This window comes from Bubalus kerabau, chromosome 1, assembly GCF_029407905.1.
Source record: "Bubalus kerabau isolate K-KA32 ecotype Philippines breed swamp buffalo chromosome 1, PCC_UOA_SB_1v2, whole genome shotgun sequence".
Lineage (NCBI taxonomy): Eukaryota > Metazoa > Chordata > Mammalia > Artiodactyla > Bovidae > Bubalus > Bubalus kerabau.
In genome coordinates, this window is record NC_073624.1 from 237544820 (window position 1) to 237568766 (window position 23947).

Genomic DNA, 23947 nt, shown 5'->3' on the forward strand with positions numbered 1-23947 from the left:
TTGTATTTTTTTATTTCTGGCCTGCCTGGTTCTAAAAATCAGAGCCTGTCAGTTGTCAACATAAGCACCTAGAACTGTGGCACTGATGTAGCAAAAATATCATAATTTACATGGCTATTGATTTTCTTCTCCTGTTGTCTTCATGGTCTACTCAATACCATTGCTTCTGCTAACTGCTAAAATACCATCCTCCTCCCAAAAAAAGCATTTAATGCCTTGTATTTCCAGAACCCCGAGAAACCAAATTTGTCTATATAGGCAAAATTACACTCACTGCCATTTTTCTTTCTTTTTTTTTTTTTTTTCATTTTTTAAATTTACAATATTGTATTGGTTTTGCCATATGTAAACATGAATCTGCCACAGGTATACAAGTGTTCCCCATCCTGAACCCTCCTCCCTCATCCCTCCCCTTACCATCCCTCTGGGTCATCCCAGTGCACCAGCCCCAAGCATCAAGTATCGTGCATCAAACCTGGACTGGCGACTCGTTCCATATATATTATACATGTTTCAATGCCATTCTCCCAAATCACCCCACCCTTGTCCTCTCCCACAGAGTCCAAAAGACTGTTCTACACATCAGTGTCTCTTTTGCTGTCTCGTATACAGGGTTATTGTTACCATCTTTCTAAATTCCATATATATACGTTACTATACTGTATTGGTGTTTTTCTTTCTGGCTTACTTCACTCTGTATAATAGGCTCCAGTTTCATCCACCTCATTAGAACTGATTCAAATGTATTCTTTTTAATGGCTGATTAATACTCCATTGTGTATACGTACCACAGCTTTCTTATCCATTCATCTGCTGATGGACATCTAGATTGCTTCCATGTCCTGGCTATTATAAACAGAGCTGTGATGAACATTGGGGTACACGTGTCTCTTTCAATTCTGGTTTCCTCAGTGTGTATGCCCAGCAGTGGGATTGCTGGGTCACAAGGCAGTTCTATTTCCAGTTTTTTAAGGAATCTCCACACAGTTCTCCATAGTGGCTGTACTAGTTTGCATTCCCACTGACAGTGTAAGAGGGTTCCCTTTTCTCCACACCCTCTCCAGCATTTATTGCTTGTAGACTTTCGGATCGCAGCCATTCTGACTGCTCACTGCCATTTTTCTATTGGGTAAATAAAAACCTGTACACACCATGATTTGAAACCTTGGGGACCCTAAGCAATATCACATTTGGAGTCAGGTGATTAAAAAAAAAAAAAAAAAAAGGGCAATCATGAAGTGCTTGCATGTTAGGTCCTTAACGTCCCAGATTAGCTGTCCTGATTCTAAGTTGTATTCAGGTATTCTTGACAGCCTTGGTAACTGAGGTAGAAGTGGTTTTTTTTTTGTTTTTTTTTTCTATCTTCCCAATGAGAATTCTTGATGGAAAACAGGATTTACGAGGTCTAAAGAGAATGTACAATTCTAAGAAGTATGTTTCAGGTTTTGAAGAGACCTCTGCAATGATCAGAAAGTTTGAATCAATTTAATATAAAAAATTAGGACTCTGTGACAGAGGTTGACTTTACACAGTTGACCTAGCATCACTCTACCCAGTGTCCCCGACTCAGAGGAATGCCATGGGAAACTGACTGAAAAATTCTGCAGCTGATTGACAGGACTCTGACACAGTATCTGGTCACTGTCTGCTACAATCAAGGCATAATACTTTAGAATCTGGATCCAGGACTTAGTGATAGTCATCAATAATGTAAACATTGTCTTCTGCTTGGATAGGCTTCAGAGCTGCATTTTTCAAAGCTCCAATGCGAGAATCTTTCAATGGAATCACACTGTAGAAACAATAACATGAGTAAGAAAAAAGAAGATCACTTCTCAAGTATGAGCAGCATATTTGTTTATGTTCATTCAAGCCTGGGTATTTGCATTTCTCAGAGCCCCATTAAAACATCCTATGAAATGAATAGAAGCTTCCAGATTTGTGAATATGAAGTTACAGGAAATTATTTTTAATAAGGAGGTAGAAAGTCACACGTTTTAGTTTCAAAAAACTCACACTGGTCTCTTTCAAGACATTCATGCAATAGAACACAAAAATTTATAATCTAAGAAGACAAATACTACACACCAAATTGAAGTATTAAACCAGGATGCACAATCTCAAAGATGGCCAGGAAATGGTTTGGCTGGTGTTTTTCTACCTGAGGACTGTGACCCTTTAGCGATGTTATTTAGTGGTATGTATCTTGTATTTAAGATAAATATATATAAGTATACAAAATAGCAGAGCATATCAGATATAGTAAAATACTATTGCTTACCTAAGTGTGTTCTAGTTCACAGAGTCAAAAATCACACCCTGCCTTAACAGTCAAAATTATAAAGCCATGGGTTAGATGAGCTTTATAACATGAATGCTCACACATCAAGTGTACACAAAGGTCATTTGTGGGGTTTTGATATCAATGCTTTTGTAGAAGTTGTCTGTAGACACTATTTTTATTACCCAAGCCTGCCCAGAAATGATATGAAATGCAATGAATCATCACTCTGCTCTGCTCTTTAAACAGATTAGTCATACATGTGTGGAAACAGGTTAGGTATCAGAGCTCAAAATGAGTCAATGTGATATAGCTGCCTCCAAAAATAACATCATGAGGAAATACACCTTTTTGTTTTTGTTTTGTTTTCTTTCCTATATTATACAGCATCTTCTACAATAAATATTTTCTTTTCTAATTAGGTGATTGAAAACTGAAACTTTAAAGAAGTAAACTTTGAAAGAACAAAAATGAACTAAAAGATGTTATCATTCATGGTTTTCTGTCTGTATGGAGTACTTTTTTTTTTTTTTTCCATTCTTGGAAGCTGACAGTCAAAAACTCCTAAAAGTCTGGTTTGGGACTCTAAGAGACCTGCTGTGTGATGTGACCTTGGACGTCACTTAACATCTCTAAACCTGTTTTCTAATTAGTAAACTGAGAATAATATTACTGCCTGTCTCACAGGTTTATTGCTGTGAAAGTCATGTCTGCAATAATAAAATCCAGCATCTATGGAACACTTGCAATATGCTGGAGATTATTCAAGGCGTATTTTGTGGACTGGCTCATGTGATTAACTCAGATATAGGAAAGACTGGGTACAAACATCCAATAAAAGAGAACTAAGAATAATGGATGGCAGTTAAAGAGGGACGAATTCGGAATCAAAGAAAGACTTGGCTTAAAGCCAAAGCTGGATCAGATGAAGCAGTTTATTTTGCTGAAAGTAGGTAGTGGTTTCCTACCTTTACAGAGGCTTGGGAAAATGACTGCAGGGATGCATACAAAGAAGATTCAGAGCTAGAACAAATAATTTCACAATTTGTATGGAAAAACAAAAAACCTCGAATAGCCAAAGCGATCTTGAGAAAGAAGAATGGAACTGGAGGAATCAACCTACCTGACTTCAGGCTCTACTACAAAGCCACAGTTATCAAGACAGTATGGTACTGGCACAAAGACAGAAATATAGATTAATGGAACAAAATAGAAAGCCCAGAGATAAATCCACGCACATATGGACACCTTATCTTCGACAAAGGAGGCAAGAATATACAATGGATTAAAGACAATCTCTTTAACAAGTGGTGCTGGGAACTCTGGTCAACCACTTGTAAAAGAATGAAACTAGAACACTTTCTAACACCATACACAAAAATAAACTCAAAATGGATTAAAGATCTAAATGTAAGACCAGAAACTATAAAACTCCTAGAGGAGAACATAGGCAAAACACTCTCTGACATACATCACAGCAGGATCCTCTATGACCCACCTCCCAGAATATTGGAAATAAAAGCAAAAATAAGCAAATGGGACCTAATTAACCTTAAAAGCTTCTGCACATCAAAGGAAACTATTAGCAAGGTAAAAAGACAGCCTTCAGAATGGGAGAAGATAATAGCAAATGAAGCAACTGACAAACAACTAATCTCGAGAATATACAAGCAACTCCTACAGCTCAACTCCAGAAAAATAAATGACCCAATCAAAAAATGGGCCAAAGAACTAAATAGACATTTCTCCAAAGAAGACATACAGATGGCTAACAAACACATAAAAAGATGCTCAACATCACTCATTATCAGAGAAATGCAAATCAAAACCACTATGAGGTACCATTTCACACCAGTCAGAATGGCTGCAATCCAAAAGTCTACAAGTAATAAATGCTGGAGAGGGTGTGGAGAAAAGGGAACCCTCTTACACTGTTGGTGGGAATGCAAACTAGTCCAGCCACTATGGAGAACAGTGTGGAGATTCCTTAAAAAACTGGAAATAGACATGCCTTATGATCCAGCAATCCCACTGCTGGGCTTACACACTGAGAAAACCAGAAGGGAAAGAGACACGTGTACCCCAATGTTCATCGCAGCACTGTTTATAATAGCCAGGACATGGAAGCAACCTAGATGTCCATCAGCAGATGAATGGATAAGAAAGCTGTGGTACATATACACAATGGAGTATTATTCAGCCATTAAAAAGAATACATTTGAATCAGTTCTAATGAGGTTGATGAAACTGGAGCCTACTATACAGAGTGAAGTAAGCCAGAAAGAAAAACACCAATACAGTATACTAACGCATATATATGGAATTTAGAAAGATGGTAACAATAACCCTGTGTACGAGACAGCAAAAGAGACACTGATGTATAGAACAGTCTTATGGACTCTGTGGGAGAGGGAGAGGGTGGGAAGATTTGGGAGAATGGCATTGAAACATGTAAAATATCATGTATGAAATGAGTTGCCAGTCCAGGTTCGATGCACGATACTGGATGCTTGGGGCTGGTGCACTGGGACGACCCAGAGGGATGGAATGGGGAGGGAGGAGGGAGGAGGGTTCAGGATGGGGAACACATGTATACCTGTGGCGGATTCATTTTGATATTTGGCAAATCTAATACAGTTATGTTAAGTTTAAAAATAAAATAAAATTTAAAAAATAAATAAATAAATAAATAAATAAAAGAGGAAGAAAAAAAAATTTTTTTATTGGGTGAAGGGGTAAATTTGCAAAACTGTAAATTGAAATGCCTGTGAGTTCAGACAACTAATGTAAATGAACAGAGCAGGCTGGGTATGGAATAATAGGGGATGGTGGGAACTGTGGGGAGCTGGAGGCATGGCCCTACCCACTGCCTTTGCGGGTCTTCAGCCTGCAGGGGTGTTCCTGCAGTTTTTGCAGAGCTGCCTTTTGCTTCTTTGGGGCTCACTCACATAGCCTACTGCCCTGCTCTAGTATTCCCCATGGTATTTCTCTGGAAGTTCTATAAGGCCCTGCTTATCCATTTATATGTTTTCTGTCTGTTCTGCTCATCTTTTCGGAATATAATAGAGATTCAATAGGCATGCAATAAACAAAGCACTGAATGAAATCAAATAACAAACTAAACAACCCATTCAAATGACCCCTGAAACAATATCTGAAATTTAGTTCTCTTGCTCTAAGAGACAAGGTTTGAGGTGTTATTTCTGTAGTAGTTATGACACAATTTCAGGTAAATATAGAGGTGCTTGGAGATGGAAATGGTAACCCATTCCAGTATTCTTGCCTGGAGAATCTCAGGGAAGGAGGAGGAGCCTGGTGGGCTGCCTTCTATGGGGTCGCACAGAGTCGGACACGACTGAAGAGACTTAGCAGCAGCATAGAGATGCTAAAATCATCACTGGAAGGTTGAATAGCAATGGAGGTGCTCTATATACTAGATTTTTCATGATCCAGAGTATAAAATGGAGAACTTGGAAGAAAAAGAGGAGAGGGACAGAGAAATTTTCCTTATGTTTACTAGAGTAAGAACATCAAAAAGCATTATTAACACAAACCATTTCAAACTTACCGTAGTAGCTCCACCTTGCTCCCCAGGCAAAAATATCCTAAATTGAGGGGGAAATGAAGAGAAAATTAAACATGCAAGCCAAAGAGTTCATGAGATTTTTTTTCCAAACCAGTATATTATTACGATTATTACTTTAATATAAGAAAAATCAGTACAGCATTGAGTCCAAAACAAAAAATTAATTTAGAATAAAGAATATTTTTAAAAAGAAGGAGAAAAAAAATAATCAATCTGGACCCTAACCTGATAACTCCAGGTAACTTCTCTTGAATCTCTAGGAGCCAAGTAAGCCCCTTGGTATAGAGTATCTTCTGATTCATAGGTTTAGTGTATTGACCTACATGCCCTAGCTTACTTTAATGCCATTACATTTCACTGAAAAAAAAAAAAAAAAAACCCTGAATATTGCACTTCTCCCATAGAAGACAGGTTTTACACACACATACACACACAACTGGTGGAAGGAGACCACGACGTGCTGGATGAATGTCATGTGAAACCCTTTGTTCTTCTCCTAGCTCTTAAATCATGTACCCACCTAATGTCTCTTGTGCTTCTTCTATTAAGTGGGTGTTATAAAGCCATCAACAGTTTTACTCCCGATAGGGATAAAATATTGTTATTGAGGGAATGTGAAAAGAACAAAATTGGAGGGAACTCTTATATATTACAATGGCTTTTGACTTCCAAATCTCAACTTTACACAACCAGTGCTTATTTCTCCATGGAACAATAAATTTAAGATAAATTAAAAAAAAAAAAAAGAACAAGGGAAGAACCAAGAAAGTTATATGAAACTGAAAACATGCGGCTCAAGAATACTCCTGTGGGAGGGAGGAGCCAAGATGGCAGAGGAGTACGACGGGGAGAACACTTTCTCCCCCACAAATTCATCAAAAGAGCATTTAAACGTCGAGTAAATTCCACAAAACAACTTCTGAATGCCGGCAGAGGACATCAGGCACCCAGAAAAGCAACCCAACTGTTCGAAAGGAGGTAGGAAAAAATATAAAAGACAAAAAAAGAGACAAAAGAGGGAGGGACGGAGTTCCGTCCCGGGAAGGGAGTCTTAAAAAGAGAGAAGTTTCCAAACACCAGGAAACCTTCTCACTGCCGAATCTGTGTCGAGCTTTGGAAGCACAGAGGGCAACATAACAGGGAGAAAAAAATAAATAAACAATTAAAAATCGCAGATTGCGAGCCCTACGGTAACTCCCCCAGCGGAGAAGCAGCACAGACGCCTGCACACAGCATTAGCAAGCGGGGGCTGGGCAGGGAAGTGCGGCGCGGGCTGCGTCGCTTAGAGTAAGAATCTGGCCCGAATGTCCTGAGCGCTATCTGAGTGAAATAATTTGGGCTAGCAAACCAGACTGTGCGATATCTACCACGCAAAAAGCCAGCCCTAACCTAAGACACCGCCAGGCCCACGCACAGAACAAAGGACTGAACAGAGATAACCGGCTGCAGACCTTCCCCCTCCAGTGAGAGGCAGCCAGAGCTGGAAGAGGGCAATCGCAGCCCCAGAGAGACACTATCTATAAAACTGTAAGCAGGCTTCTTTGCTAACTAAAACTTCTTGGGGGTCTGGACGGTCAACATCTGCCTGAGAAGGTGCGCCGGTTTTACACCCAGATAACCAAGTGGCGGGGAGGTGATAAGTCGCAGCATTGGCGCTCGACAAACACCTCATCACCTGAGCTGCTCGGACCTGGGAAGAGCACAAAACGCAGGCCCAATTGAGTCTGCGCCTCTGAGGACTACCCGAGTGCCTGAACCTGAGTGGCTTGGACCTGGGAGATCAGCCCAGGGCCAGCCTCTGATTGTTCCCTGCGGAACAACCTAGAGCCCAAGCAGTGTGGGCAGGGAGGCTACACACACCGTGAGTGGGGGCAGACCCAGTGTGACTGAGGCACTGCGAGCGCACGCCAGTGTTATTTGTTTGCAGCATCCCTCCCTCCCTCCTCACAGCACGACTGAACAAGTGAGCCTAAAAAAAAAAAAAAAAAAAAAAAAAAAAAAGTGTCCTCTACCGTCCCCTTTGTGTCAGGGCGGGAACCAGACACTGAAGAGACCAGCAAACAGAAGAAGCTATGACAGAGGGAAACGCCTTGGAAGCTACAGGCCATAGATTAAAACCCTGTGGTTACTACGGACTACATAGGAAGGGGCCTATAGATCTTGAGAAATATAAGTCGGACCAAGGAACTAGCCAAAAATGAACTGAACCCACAATACTCACAACAAAACCAGAGAAAGACCTAGATATATTTTTACTGTTTTTACGACCAATCTTGCTTTCTTTTTTTTTTAAATTTTAAGTCCTCTATTGTCCTTTAATTTTCACTTTTATAACCTATTACTTTGCAAAAAAAAAAAAAAAAAAAAAAAGACCCTATTTTTCTTCTTCAGCAAACTTCATATATATATTTTATAATTTTTTGACCGTGTTTTTTTTTTTTTTTCCCTTTTCTTTAACATTGTATTTTTGAAATTCCAAACTCTACATTTTTAATTTTAGCCTTTTGGTATATGTTATCAATTTAGTACCTATAGTTTTTTTTTTATAATTTCTGTGACTTGTTTTTTCTTTTTTTTTCCCCTGTGTTTCTTTCTCTTCTTCTTTTATATAACATCGTATATCTGCAATTCCAAACTCTACTCAAGATTTTTAATTTATGCTTTTTGGTATTTGATATCAATTTTGTACCTGTATTTTCTTTATAATTTTTGCGATATTGTTTTTGTTGGTTTGTTTGTTTTCTCTCTTTATTTTTCTTCTTTTTTTTTTAACATTGTATTTTTGAAATTCCAAACTCTACTCTAGATTTTTAATTTTTGCTTTTTGGTATTAGTTATCAATTTTGTACCTGTAGTTTCTTTATAATTTTTGCGACCTTGTTTGTTTTCCTTTGTTCATTTTTTCTCTGTTCGTTTTTTCTCTCTTTCTTTTCCTTCTTCTTTTCATTAACATCGTATTTTTGAAATCCCAACTCTACTCTAGATTTTTAATTTTTCCTTTTATGTATTTGTTACCAATTTTGTACCTTTAAGAACCCAATCTTCAGGACCCATTTTTCACTAGGGAGCGAGATTACTGGCTTGACTGCTCTCTCTCCCTTTGGACTCTCCGTTTTCTCCACCAGGTCGCCTGTGTCTCCTCCCTAACCCCTCTCTACTCTACCCAACTCTGTGAATTTCTGTGTGTTCCAGACGGTGGAGAACACTTAGGGAACTGATTACTGGCTGGATCTGTCTCCCTCCTTTTCATTTCCCCCTTTTATCCTTCTGGCCACCTCTGTCTCCTTCCTCCTTCTTCTCTGTATAACTCCGTGAACATCTCTGAGTGGTCCAGTTGTGGAGTGCACATAAGGAAGTGACTACTGGCTAGCCCACTCTCTCCACTATTGATTCCACCTCATCTCATTTGGGTCACCTCTAACTCCCTCCTCCCTCTTCTCTTCTCCATGTAACGCTGTGAACCTCTCTGAGTGACCCTCACAGTAGAGAAACTTTTCATCTTTAATGTAGATGTTTTATCAGTGGTGCTGTATAGAAGGAGAAGTTTTGAAACTACTGTAAAAATACGACCAATAACTGGAAGTAGGAGGCTTAAGTCCAAACCCTGACTCCAGGGAACTCCTGACTCCAAGGAACATTAATTGACAGGAGCTCATCAAATGCCTCCATACCGACACTGAAACCAAGCACCACACAAGGGCCAGCAAGTTCCAGGGCAAGACATACCAAGCAAACTCTCCAGCAACAAAGGAACACAGCCCTGAGCTTCAAGATACAGGCTGCCCAAAGTCACCCCAAAACCATAGACATCTCATAACTCATTACTGGACATTTCATTACACTCCAGAGAGAAGAAATACAGCTCCATCCACCAGAACATCGACACAAGCTTCCCTAACCAGGAAACCTTGACAAGCCACATGTACAAACCCACACACAGCGAGGAAATGCCACAATAAAGAGAACTCCACAAACTGCCAGAATACAGAAAGGACACCCCAAACTCAGCAATTTAAACAAGATGAAGAGACAGAGGAATACCCAGCAGATAAAGGAACAGGATAAATGCCCACCAAACCAAACCAAAGAGGAAGAGATAGGGAATCTACCTGATAAAGAATTCCGAATAATGATAGTGAAATTGATCCAAAATCTTGAAATCAAAATGGAATCACAGATAAATAGCCTGGAGGCAAGGATTGAGAAGATGCAAGAAAGGTTTAACAAGGACTTAGAAGAAATAAAAAAGAGTCAATATATAATAAATAATGCAATAAGTGAAATTAAAAACACTCTGGAGGCAACAAATAGTAGAATAACAGACGCAGAAGATAGGATTAGTGAATTAGAAGATAAAATGGTAGAAATAAATGAATCAGAGAGGATAAAAGAAAAACGAATTAAAAGAAATGAGGACAATCTCAGAGACCTCCAGGACAATATTAAACGCTACAACATTCGAATCATAGGGGTCCCAGAAGAAGAAGACAAAAAGAAAGACCATGAGAAAATACTTGAGGAGATAATAGTTGAAAACTTCCCTAAAATGGGGAAGGAAATAATCACCCAAGTCCAAGAAACCCAGAGAGTCCCAAACAGGATAAACCCAAGGCAAAACACCCCAAGCCACATATTAATCAAATTAACAAAGATCAAACACAAAGAACAAATATTAAAAGCAGCAAGGGAAAAAAAACAAATAACACACAAGGGAATACCCATAAGGATAACAGCTGATCTTTCAATAGAAACTCTTCAAGCCAGGAGGGAATGGCAAGACATACTTAAAATGATGAAAGAAAATAACCTACAGCCCAGATTATTGTACCCAGAAAGGATCTCATTCAAGTATGAAGGAGAAATCAAAAGCTTTTCAGACAAGCAAAAGCTGAGAGAATTCTGCACCACCAAACCCGCTCTCCAACAAATACTAAAGGATATTCTCTAGACAGGAAACACAAAAACGGTGTATAAATTTGAACCCAAAGCAATAAAGTAAATGGCAATGGGATCATACTTATCAGTAATTACCTTAAACATAAATGGGTTGAATGCCCCAACCAAAAGACAAAGACTGGCTGAATGGATACAAAAACAAGACCCCTACATATGTTGTCTACAAGAGACCCACCTCAAAACAGGGGACACATACAGACTGAAAGTGAAGGGCTGGAAAAAGATTTTCCATGAAAATAGGGACCAAAAGAAAGCAGGAGTAGCAATACTCATATCAGATAAAATAGACTTTAAAACAAAGACTGTGAAAAGAGACAAAGAAGGTCACTACATAATGATCAAAGGATCAATCCAAGAAGAAGATATAACAATTATATATGCACCCAACACGGGAACACCGCAGTATGTAAGACAAATGCTAACAAGTATGAAAGGAGAAATTAACAATAATACAATAATAGTGGGAGACTTTAATACCCCACTCACACTTATGGATAGATCAACTAAACAGAAAATTAACCAGGAAACACAAACTTTAAATGATACAATAGACCAGTTAGACTTAATTGATATCTATAGGACATTTCATCCCAAAACAATGGATTTCACCTTTTTCTCAAGCGCACATGGAACTTTCTCCAGGATAGATCACATCCTGGGCCATAAAGCTAGCCTTGGTAAATTCAAAAAAATAGAAATCATTCCAAGCATCTTTTCTGACCACAATGCAGTAAGATTAGATCTCAATTACAAGAGAAAAACTATTAAAAATTCCAACATATGGAGGCTGAAAAACACGCTGCTGAATAACCAACAAATCACAGAAGAAATCAAAAAAGAAATCAAAATTTGCATAGAAACGAATGACAATGAAAACACAACAACCCAAAACCTGTGGCACATGGTAAAAGCAGTCCTAAGGGGAAAGTTCATAGCAATACAGGCACACCTCAAGAAACAAGAAAAAAGTCAAATAAATAACCTAACCCTACACCTAAAGCAACTAGAAAAGGAAGAAATGAAGAACCCCAGGGTTAGTAGAAGGAAAGAAATCTTAAAACTTAGAGCAGAAATAAATGCAAAAGAAACAAAAGAGATCATAGCAAAAATCAACAAAACCAAAAGCTGGTTCTTTGAAAGGATAAATAAACTTGACAAACCATTAGCCAGACTCATCAAGAAACAAAGGGAGAAAAATCAAATCAATAAAATTAGAAATGGAAATGGAGAGGTCACAACAGACAACACAAAAATACAAAGGATCATAAGAGAGTACTATCAACAATTATATGCCAATAAAATGGACAACGTGGAAGAAATGGACAAATTCTTAGAAAAGTACAACTTTCCAAAACTGAACCAGGAAGAAATAGAAAATCTTAACAGACCCATCACAAGCACGGAAATTGAAACTGTAATCAAAAATCTTCCAGCAAACAAAAGCCCAGGTCCAGACGGCTTCACAGCTGAATTCTACCAAAAATTTAGAGAAGAGCTAACACCTATCCTGCTCAAACTCTTCCAGAAAATTGCAGAGGATGGTAAACTTCCAAACTCATTCTATGAGGCCACCATCACCCTAATACCAAAACCTGACAAAGATCCCACAAAAAAAGAAAACTAAAGGCCAATATCACTGATGAACATAGATGCAAAAATCCTTAACAAAATTCTAGCAATCAGAATCCAACAACACATTAAAAAGATCATACGCCATGACCAAGTGGGCTTTATCCCAGGGATGCAAGGATTCTTCAATATCCACAAATCAATCAATGTAATACACCACATTAACAAATTGAAAAATAAAAACCATATGATTATCTCAATAGATGCAGAGAAAGCCTTTGACAAAATTCAACATCCATTTATGATAAAAACTCTCCAGAAAGCAGGAATAGAAGGAACATACCTCAACATAATCAAAGCTATATATGACAAACCCACAGCAAACATTATCCACAATGGTGAAAAATTGAAAGCATTTCCTCTAAAGTCAGGAACAAGACAAGGGTGCCCACTTTAACCATTACTATTCAACATAGTTTTGGAAGTTTTGGCCACAGCAATCAGAGCAGAAAAAGAAATAAAAGGAATCCAAATTGGAAAAGAAGAAGTAAAGCTCTCACTATTTGCAGAAGACATGATCCTCTACATAGAAAACCCTAAAGACTCCACCAGAAAATTACTAGAACTAATCAATGAATATAGTAAAGTTGCAGGATATAAAATCAACACACAGAAATCCCTTGCATTCCTATACACTAATAAATAGAAAACAGAAAGTGAAATTAAGGAAACAATTCCATTCACCACTGCAAGGGAAAGAATAAAATACTTAGAAATATATCTACCTAAAGAAACTAAAGACCTATATATAGAAAAGTATAAAACACTGGAGAAAGAAATCAAAGAGGACACTAACAGATGGAGAAATATACCATATTCATGGATTGGAAGAATCAATATAGTGAAAATGAGTATACTACCCAAAGCAATCTATAGATTCAATGCAATCCCTCTCAAGCTACCAACAGCATTCTTCACAGAGCTAGAACAAATAATTTCACAATTTGTATGGAAATACAAAAACCCTCGAATAGCCAAAGCAATCTTGAGAAAGAAGAATGGACCTGGAGGAATCAACCTACCTGACTTCAGGCTCTACTACAAAGCCACAGTTATCAAGACAGTATGGTACTGGCACAGAGACAGAAATATAGATCAATGGAACAAAATAGAAAGCCCAGAGATAAATCCACGCACATATGGACACCTTATCTTTGACAAAGGAGGCAAGAATATACAATGGATTAAAGACAATCTCTTTAACAAGTGGTGCTGGGAAATCTGGTCAACCACTTGTAAAAGAATGAAACTAGAACACTTTCTAACACCATACACAAAAATAAACTCAAAATGGATTAAAGATCTAACCGTAAGACCAGAAACTATAAAACTCATAGAGGAGAACATAGGCAAAACACTCTCTGACATACATCACAACAGGATCCTCTATGACCCACCTCCTAGAATATTGGAAATAAAAGAAAAAATAAACAAATGGAACCTAATTAACCTTAAAAGCTTCTGCACATCAAAGGAAACTATTAGCAAGGTGAAAAGACAGCCTTCAGAATGGGAGAAGATAATAGCAAATGAAGCAACTGACAAACAACTAATCTCGAGAATATACAAGCAACTCCTACAGCTCAACTCCAGAAAAATAAATGACCCAATCAAAAAATGGGCCAAAGAACTAAATAGACATTTCTCCAAAGAAGACATACAGATGGCTAACAAACACATGAAAAGATGCTCAACATCACTCATTATCAGAGAAATGCAAATCAAAACCACTATGAGGTACCATTTCACACCAGTCAGAATGGCTGCAATCCAAAAGTCTACAAGCAATAAATGCTGGAGAAGGTGTGGAGAAAAGGGAACCCTCTTCCACTGTTGGTGGGAATGCAAACTAGTACAGCCACTATGGAGAACAGTGTGGAGATTCCTTAAAAAACTGGAAACAGACATGCCTTATGATCCAGCAATCCCACTGCTGGGCATACACACTGAGGAAACCAGAAGGGAAAGAGACACGTGTACCCCAATGTTCATCGCAGCACTGTTTATAATAGCCAGGACATGGAAGCAACCTAGATGTCCATCAGCAGATGAATGGATAAGAAAGCAGTGGTACGTATACACAATGGAGTATTATTCAGCCATTAAAAAGAATACATTTGAATCAGTTCTAAGGAGGTGGATGAAACTGGAGCCTATTATACAGAGTGAAGTAAGCCAGAAAGAAAAACACCAATACAGTATACTAACTCATATATATGGAATTTAGAAAGATGGTAACAATAACCCTGTGTATGAGACAGCAAAAGAGACACTGATGTATAGAACAGTCTTATGGACTCTGTGGGAGAGGGAGAGGGTGGGGAGATTTGGGAGAATGGCATTGATACATGTAAAATATCATGTATGACACAAGTCGCCAGTCCAGGTTCCATGCGCGATACTGGATGCTTGGGGCTGGTGCACTGGGACGACCCAGAGGGATGGTATGGGGAGGGAGGAGGGAGGAGGGTTCAGGATGGGGAACACATGTATACCTGTGGCGGATTCATTTTGATATTTGGCAAAACTAATACAATTATGTAAAGTTTAAAAATAAAATAAAATTTAAAAAAATTAAAAAAAATAAAAAAAAAAAAGAATACTCCTGTGGGCTCAAGAGTATTTCTGAATATTTCAGTCCTGAGGTGACTTACTTCTCCTAATCAAGAATACCACAAACATGACCAACAATGCCAAAACAGTAACCAAGATTCCAATGTAGACTCCCTTGTTGGTGCTCATCCATGTTTCTTGTGCCAGCGCTGCAGTCTACAGAAACATCAGCAGATCAAACACAAAACAGAAAAATAAAGCGATCTTGTTAGAGTTACAGGCAGAAAACATTTCAGAAAATAATATACCCAGTCACATTATTGTTTTATTGGCCCCTGGCTAGTTCTGTATCATGAAAGGTAAGACCAAATGATGTAAAGTTATAGCCTTATGATGAAATTCTAAGACAACTCAAAATTCAAAATGTATTTGGGAGTGGTGAAAATGTTTACATCTTACTTGCAGTGATATTTAGAGAAGGGTACAGATTTGTTAAAACTCAAACTGTATGCTTCAAATGACTGTGCTTTATTATTATAATTTATACATATTATAAAAAAATAAGCTCTTTTCATAAATAATCCTCTTATGATACTAATAAAAAGCAATTCTGGTTCCTATGTAAGTTGCCATAGTGGTGCTATTTGAATCTGTTCAGTTACTGAAACTAGCCATTAATTTAAACACTTTTTTGAACTAGAATTCAAGATTCTATATGTTAAAAATGGGCATGAAAGTAGCTGCACAGATTCATGGCTCTGCTTAACAATTAAAATGCTGTGCAATTGGGAAAAAATTCCTACTGTGACAGATCATCACTTCCTAGAGTAAACCCAAAATATACCATGTCATCATGCTTGCCTCCATTACATAGCTTAATTCTAATTCCAAAGATGTCCCACCAGGTAGGTATTTTAACAGAAAAGAAGTGAAAATCAGAGAAAAAGATTAAGTCTCAAGTCTCTTCCTGCATAAGAGTTTAATCTCTGGAGTCAAATCCCAGATTAACTTTTATTTAGTTGCTCTGTGACCCTAGCAAGTTATTTAGCCTCTCCAAACCTCTTTTGCTGTCAAATGCAGATTAAATAGGGTTCTTGGGAAAGGTACTTCAGGTACCTCCTGATAAACACTCTGAGGAATACAGAGGAGGGTGACCTAGCCTCTGAGCTGTCCTTGCCTAAACGGAAAACAGTCAGTGCCCTGGAAGGGAAAAGCTGTGTTATCACCTTACTTGTGGGAGGGAAAGCAGTTAGATGGAACACAGGCTTACAGGAAGCCATCTTTGCTTGCTTTTAAAAAAATATTATGTTACATAAAAACTGGAAGTTCATTTTAGAGTGTGCAGCTCAGGATAAAGAAAGGAAAACAAAAATCAACCATAATTTCAACATCCAGAAATAGTTACTATTACCATTTTTCGTTACATACTCTTAGAATTTTATCTTTTTAGTAGTTTTCTTAACAGATACAGTTACCATATCCAATGTATACCACAGTATATACATCATTTTATCTTGTATCTATGACCTGTATATAATATTTTTTTTTTTTCCATTTTTGGCAATGCTACATGGCTTATGGGATCTTAGTTCCCTAATCAGCCATCCATCCTCTACTTACTTCATTGGAGGCATGAAGTCTTAATGATTGGACTGTCAGGGACGTCCCAATGCTATCTGAAAAGTTAGTTTTTTCATTTAACAATTGACACTGTCTTCTCATGGCAGTAAGTACACTGAAGTGACACCATTTTTAGTGGCAATAAATGGGCATACTTAATTGATAAGTTATTAATCTCTTATTATTGAACTTTTAGGTTGTTTATAACATTTTCATGATTATAAACAGCAGCAATGTATATCTTGTTTTATACATCTTTATGTATATGTTCATTCTCCTCTTAAGATACAGCTCAAGAAGTTGACCTACTGGGTGGATATATATGCTGCTTGGTTTCAAGATACTTGGGAGACACTTGATATCTTCACGATCAAGACACAAAAATCCCATGATTGTGCTACCACCTACTGTGAACTCGCTTCTGTATTGCTTACATTATATAGAAGAGATTAATTGCTACTGAATATACCTATCCTGCAGGTAACTGAGGTCAAAAACAATCTTCTCATTTGCAGTGTTTGTTTCTTCTTTTAAAACTAGCATAAGTCTGACTGACATGACATTTACATGGTGGCAGTTCTGCTATTTAACAAGCACAACAAATTCAGCCCATATCCATCAGATCAATCAGTACCCATATCATCAAAGTGATTAAAATATTTCATATCATTCCTATGTGGTAGTGTTCTCATTGTCAGTAAGTTACGCAACATAAGGCCATTTGACGTCACATTAACCCCACTTTGCTTGAACTTGAATTTCTCTTACAATGTCCATGCTGCAATTTCTCACCACTTGCAATCAAGATTACTCTCATACCTGAGTCTGTTCATGTTTTTTGCTTCTAAGAGTTATTTGCACATAGTGAAAGGAAAGTTGTTTCACCCAAGGGAGCCAAAAGTAAAAATCTCACTGATAAATTCTTCTAACTTACACACAAAGATGAGGCTTTGATGAACATCATAAGACTATAGTCCCTTGGATTTTTCCCAAGCTAGTTATGGGAAATTACACAAATTACACAAATTACAGAATCACAAAGTTGTTGAAGACCTTAGGACCTTAATATGTCATCATATGGGGAGGATTATATATAGAAAGACTCAGCAGTGGCCTCAAAATTTCTCTATAGGAGGAAAATTGGATTGGAAAAAGATATTAGGGGGCCTATGTTTAAGGAACCACACTTTCATTGACATAATATTTTTGATGGGGATGGCCCCCATTCCACTACATCAATTCAAGGCATGTTATTTCTCTGACAATGATCTAAGTCTTTCTTGTTATATAATGTTAAGTTACTATGCCTGAATTAATTCACTCTTTTTTTCTTATCTTATGGTCAGGAGAAATTCTGTCTTGGGTGTATATGTGTGCCTAGAGAAAATACCACTTTTCAGGTATTTCTAACGAAGTAGTGCATCTATATAGACTTTTAAAATTAATTAAACTATCCCTATTTAAGAGTCAAATTCTTTTCTTCCTTTATTTTTAAATTAGAAAGAATCAATCTGTGGACTATTCTAACAATAATAATCTCTAAATGTAACTTGATTCCAGAAGAGACATACAAGTGAATCAGGCTAATAAAATAAGAAGGAATATGCTTACAGTTTGATTGTTATGCCAATGGGGATCTGGAGACTGGGTCACAGTGCCATTTCCATCTGCTCAACAAGAAAGAAAATTAATAAGAATTACAAAAAGATATTGAACTTTCCTGCAATCACCAATATATTCACACTGCCTTCCGGTAATGAAGGGAATGTTGAATAATCATATGGCCTAATGCTGTAGGCATCCCAGGAATAATACCAAGTTAATAACATTTCTTAATTTAAGTAGTAAGGTTGTGTTTCTTAACCATTTTGTCATGGACCCTTTGAAAATGAACCTTTTTTTTTCTCCCTATGGCGAGGGGAAAAAAATGCATGCTCACAGAAAATTTACTGACAATTTTAGACAAGTCAGAGTGACCCATCCTCAGAACTAGGTTAAAAATTACCACTTACAGATAAATAATCAGTATTTTCATGGCAGCTCAGAAACTTGCAATGAGTGCTCAGAAGTCATTACACATCCAAATAGCAGAACCACTCCATTCAAAATGAACATTACATTGGTTTTACATTCAAAATGTGAGTGAAATGCACTAAGATACCTTAAACAGTTGGCATCCAACTCCTACATTATATGCCAGTGTGCCCAGACACTGATCCAAATATGCTTTAGAAAATACGTTACAACATTCCCAAGGCCAGTATACCTTATACTACCTAAACTCCCAATATAAAAGGATACATTCTGTTAAAGTTTTCAATGTCCAAATTTTAATAATGATTTGAAATATCTCTTTTGTCCCACAGAACATATACTGTTGGCATTTCTAAGCAAATATAGGTCAAATACAGGATTCTCTCTTTACTGAGTATCTATTATAAAGGACAGAAATGGTATGGACCTAAGAGAAGCAGGAGATTTTAAGAAGAGATGGCAAGAATACACAGAAGAACTATGCAAAAAACATCTTCACAACCTAGATAATCATGATGGTGTGATCACTGACCTAGAGCCAGACATCCTGGAATATGAAGTCAAGTGGGCCTTAGAAAGCATCACTATGAACAAAGCTAGTGGAAGTGATAGAATTCCAGTTGAGCTATTCCAAATCCTGAAAGATGATGCTGTGAAACTGCTGCACTCAATATGCCACCATATTTGGAAAATTCAGCAGTGGCCACAGGACTGGAAAAGGTCAGTTTTCATTCCAATCCCAATGATAGGCAATGCCAAAGAATGTTCAAACTACCGCACAATTGCACTCATCTCACACGCTAGTAAAGTAATGCTCAAAATTCTCCAAGCCAGGCTTCAGCAATATGTGAACCATGAACTTCTTGATGTTCAAGCTGGTTTTAGAAAAGGCAGAGGAACCAGAGATCAAATTTCCAACATCCGCTGGATCATGGAAAAAGCAAGAGGGTTCCAGAAAAACATCTATTTCTGCTTTATTGACTATGCCAAAGCCTTTGACTGTGTGGATCACAATAAACTGTGGACAATTCTGAAAGAGATGGGAATACCAGACCACCTGATCTGCCTATTGAGAAACGTGTATGCAGGTCAGGAAGCAACAGTCAGAACTGGACATGGAACCACAGACTGGTTCCAAATAGGAAAAGGAGTTCGTTAAGGCTGTATATTGTCACCCTGTTTATTTAACTTATATGCAGAGTACATCATGAGAAACGCTGAACTGGAAGAAACACAAGCTGGAATCAAGATTGCCAGGAGAAATATCAATAACCTCAGATATGCAGATGACACCACCCTTATGGCAGAAAGTGAAGAAAAACTAAAAAGCCTCTTGATGAAAGTGACAGTGCAGAGTGAAAAAGTTGGCTTAAAGCTCAACATTCGGAAAACGAAGATCATGGCATCCGGTCCCACCGCTTCATGGGAAATAGATGGGGAAACAGTGGAAACAGTGTCAGACTTTATTTTTCTGGGCTCCAAAATCGCTGCAGATGGTGACCACAGCCACGAAATTAAAAGACGCTTACTTCTTGGAAGGAAAGTTATGACCAACCTAGATAGCATATTCAAAAGCAGAGACATTACTTCTCCAACAAAAGTTCGTCTAGTCCAGGCTATGGTTTTTCCTGTGGTCATGTATGGATGTGAGAGTTGGACTGTGAAGAAGGCTGAGTGCCGAAGAATTGATGCTTTTGAACTGTGGTGTTGGAGAAGACTCTTGAGAGTCTCTTGGACTGCAAGAAGATCCAACGAGTCCATTCTGAAGGAGATCAGCCCTGGGACTTCTTTGGAAAGAATGACGCTAAAGCTGAAACTCCAGTACTTTGACCACCTCATGCGAAGAGTTGAGTCATTGGAAAAGACTCTGATGCTGGGAGGGATTGGGGGCAGGAGGAGAAGGGGATGACAGAGGATGAGATGGCTGGATGGCATCACTGACTGGATGGACGTGAGTCTGAGTGAACTCTGGGAGTTGGTGATGGACAGGGAGGCCAGGTGTGCTTCTATTCATGTGGTTGCAAAGAGTCGGACATGAATGAGCAACTGATCTGGTCTGATTATACACAAGCACTTTACATCCTAATACGAAATTTTCTTAATCTGAAATTTTAGATGAGGTGCTGAAATGGTTGAAGTTTCCAACTCTACTAAAGGACAAGAACCTCAGCACATAACCACCGCACACCCTATGTTCCCATCCAATGTAAATTCTGCAGGTCTCAGAGATTCCCGTACTACTGACAGAGCTATAAAACCATCATGTTCTAATAGTAGTGAAAATGAACGAACCATATACCCCTAAATTTTCACAGTTTACATTACTATATCTACAATTTAAACATTCCGACACTACTTCTTCAAGAGACAAAGACAGTGTCTACAGTCTAGTCTCTGTATGATTTATGTTATAACCTTAAATCCTTTAACTACAGAATGAGTGATGTTGTAAAAAAATAGCATTGACTTGAGTCAGATGAAACTTGACTTCAGTGCTGACATGTCATTTACCAATGTGACCTCAACCATTGTCCTTTACATGCACATTACATATATATGAATGTAAATGTATGTATTTATATTTGTAGCCGGGGTAACCTTGAACTACAAGCTCTTGATAGCACCCGTCTCATAAAGTTATCACATTAGATGATGCATGTAAGGTGCTTAACACTATATTAAACAAATATCAGGTGTCACAATTATGTTGCTATATAATAATAGGAGCAAAGGGGAAGGGACACCATGCAATGGATTTTCCAAATATCATGTCCTTCATTCCTTACAAACATGTAGTGAGGAATGAAACAACTTGCCCATGGGCGTGCAACTTGAAACTGCTGTTGGCGGGGAGTTGAATTGGAAGCTGTTTGTCTCCAAAGTAGAACTAAATGTCCTCCTCAGTCTGGCAATGGCAAGAAATAAACCTGCCTTGAAAGAATTAAATGAGATAATGCACAACAATTTGCTGGCACATGCATCTGAAAAGGTAGGTGCAAGCTCTATGAAAACCAAAATTCCTCCTGGACTAACATTCTTTGCTTTGTGAGGCTTTAACCCACTTATGTGTGACTCGGGCACTGTGAGCATTTGGCTGAAGGGCCTCAGAGATGCTGCCAAGACGGCAGCAGTCACAGAAGTCGTGGGGACACAGCTGCTGCAATGTCTGTTCCATGCTGCCAAGTCTACTTGACCAGGTTTCAGTGACATATTCTAGAGAACAATTTCCCATTTTCTACTTTGTTCTTCCTCTTAGCCTAAAAGTGTGGGGTGCAGTTGCCCCAACTGCTCTTACCTGTATTTCTATCTGCTTTCTCTTTGTTTCTGTGCCAAGAAACACTTCACACCAAGGATTCCACTTTCAAAACCAAATATCACTATTAGCTAATTTCAAGTAAATTGGTCCCTCTCTGAGTCCTGCTGCATGTCCATTTTCAATTAAGAGTTTTCTTGAATAATTGGCAAAGTAGGCCACCCTGTGTGTCTCCTATAGTAACTCCTGAGAATGATGAATCATAGGCACAAGTCTTACAAAATCTTACAAATCTGACCTTGTTTGGATGCTTTACAGGCACATGGACAAATATGCCAGCTCTGCATTACAAAGGGGTTCACACGTGGCACTCTCCAAATATATTACCATGGGTAACAGAGTTAGCTCAGAAAGATGACAATTCAATATCATCTTTCTCCATTATAGGAACAACAAACTAATCTTACATCTCAAAAGAATATGAACTTTCCAAAACTAGGGATTACTGGAAGACTTTTGGAGTGGAATAGCACAATCCTAGTGGGACCTGCCTCTTTGGCTCTGGTATCCATGTCCTCAACCCAACTCAAAGTGTCCATGTGAAATGAAAGCTCGACAAGGCAGCAGGGGAGCCTCCTGGCTATATGTAGTATCTGGGGCTTAGAGGAAGCATAAACAGGCAACCAGTTCATTCTGGACCAGTTTGTATTTAATTGTTTTAAGGCTCTGTCCAGGGAAGTATGCCTAGAAATAAGTTTAAAGACAAGGCTGATTCATTTCATTTAGAAAAATGTGGATATGTATGTGGATGATCCCAAATCATATAAGCTGCCTGCGTCACTCAAATGTATGTATTTCTGGACATTCCAAGTAACATTCATACTTGCCCTCTATCACTTACCTTGTAACTGTGTCCCCAGATCTTTATCTCATATAACGCTATAAGAATAAGTATTATTTCCTCCATTTTCCAAAGGATAAAAACAGATTCAAAGAGGGTAATAAGACATTTGTTCAAGTTTCATAGCTGAATGGAATAGCCATTGTTGGCATTCAAGTCACACTTGTCTTATTTCAGAATATGTGCTCTGAACAATGTGCTAATATTTATCAAAATGTGAATGCTCCCAGGTGTTCGGGAAAGAAACTGAAGTTACCTGTTGAACAAGAGTGCCATGGTGAGCTGGTTATCTTTCTTTCATACAGGGTAGTAGGCTGGCTTTCTGCTGTCTGACTTGGAGAAGATAAAGAAGCTATAGGAATGACAAGAACAGAAAAGTAGTGTTCAATTAGTGGAGGAAAATTTACATCCCCAGCAGAAAGACCAAACAAAACTAAATCAGAAATTACCCTTTGACTCTTTCTTAGAAATGTATTAATATATGTCCTTGAGGTATTACCCTGCTATGAAGGCATTTCATTATCATGAATAAATCTGATCTAGATAATGATCTCAGAGCTTAACAACAGAATTATTTCACTTTTTACACTTCTTTTGTTGTTCAGTTGCTAGGTTGTGTCCGACTCTTTGCAACCCCATGACCGCAGCATGCCATGCTTCCTGTCCTTCTCTGTCTCCTGGAGTTTGCTCAAACTCATGTCCATTGAGTCAGCAATACTGTCTACCCATCTCATTCGCTGCCACCCTCTTCTCCTTTTGCCTTCAATCTTTCCCAGCAGCAGGGTCTTTTCCAATGAGTCAGCTGTTTGCATAAGGTGGCCAAAGCATTGGAGCTTCAGCTTTAGCATCAGTCCTGGGGTTGTCATAAGAATTAAGGGGCTTAATACTTATAAAGCAGTTAGCATGTTTCCTGACACAGGAAACAGAGTAAGCATTAACTTCACTGAAATCTTATCCTCAAGTGTAACCTTCAAAATGGATTAAATGATCTCTATTCAGAGCTCCTTGTAAGACAGAATCTCATTCATTTAGCCCTGTTCTGGCACCCTTATTTTTTCCTCATAATTCTATGTTAAACAGGGCTGAATGGACCATCCTTCTTAGATGTCCATGACCAGTGGTCTGGCTTTTTTT

The 23947-nt window shown here is 38.2% G+C and overlaps 1 protein-coding gene across 4 annotated transcripts in view; it reads right to left on the minus strand.

The window, feature by feature from the left end:
- Positions 1-23947, minus strand: part of LOC129636665 (hepatitis A virus cellular receptor 1-like) — a 76429-nt gene that overhangs the window by 29861 nt on the left and 22621 nt on the right. For 2 of the 4 annotated variants that reach the window (XM_055560247.1, XM_055560258.1), the window contains exons 5-8: positions 23070-23165; positions 18237-18292; positions 15107-15221; positions 5850-5886 (exon numbers count right to left, since the gene is read on the minus strand). In XM_055560247.1, the coding sequence (XP_055416222.1) occupies positions 5850-5886; positions 15107-15221; positions 18237-18292; positions 23070-23165 (304 nt within the window). Of the gene's footprint in view, positions 1-1466; positions 1793-5849; positions 5887-15106; positions 15222-18236; positions 18293-23069; positions 23166-23947 lie in introns of those variants that run through there. The other 2 variants (XM_055560240.1, XM_055560265.1) reach the window with 2 other exon arrangements.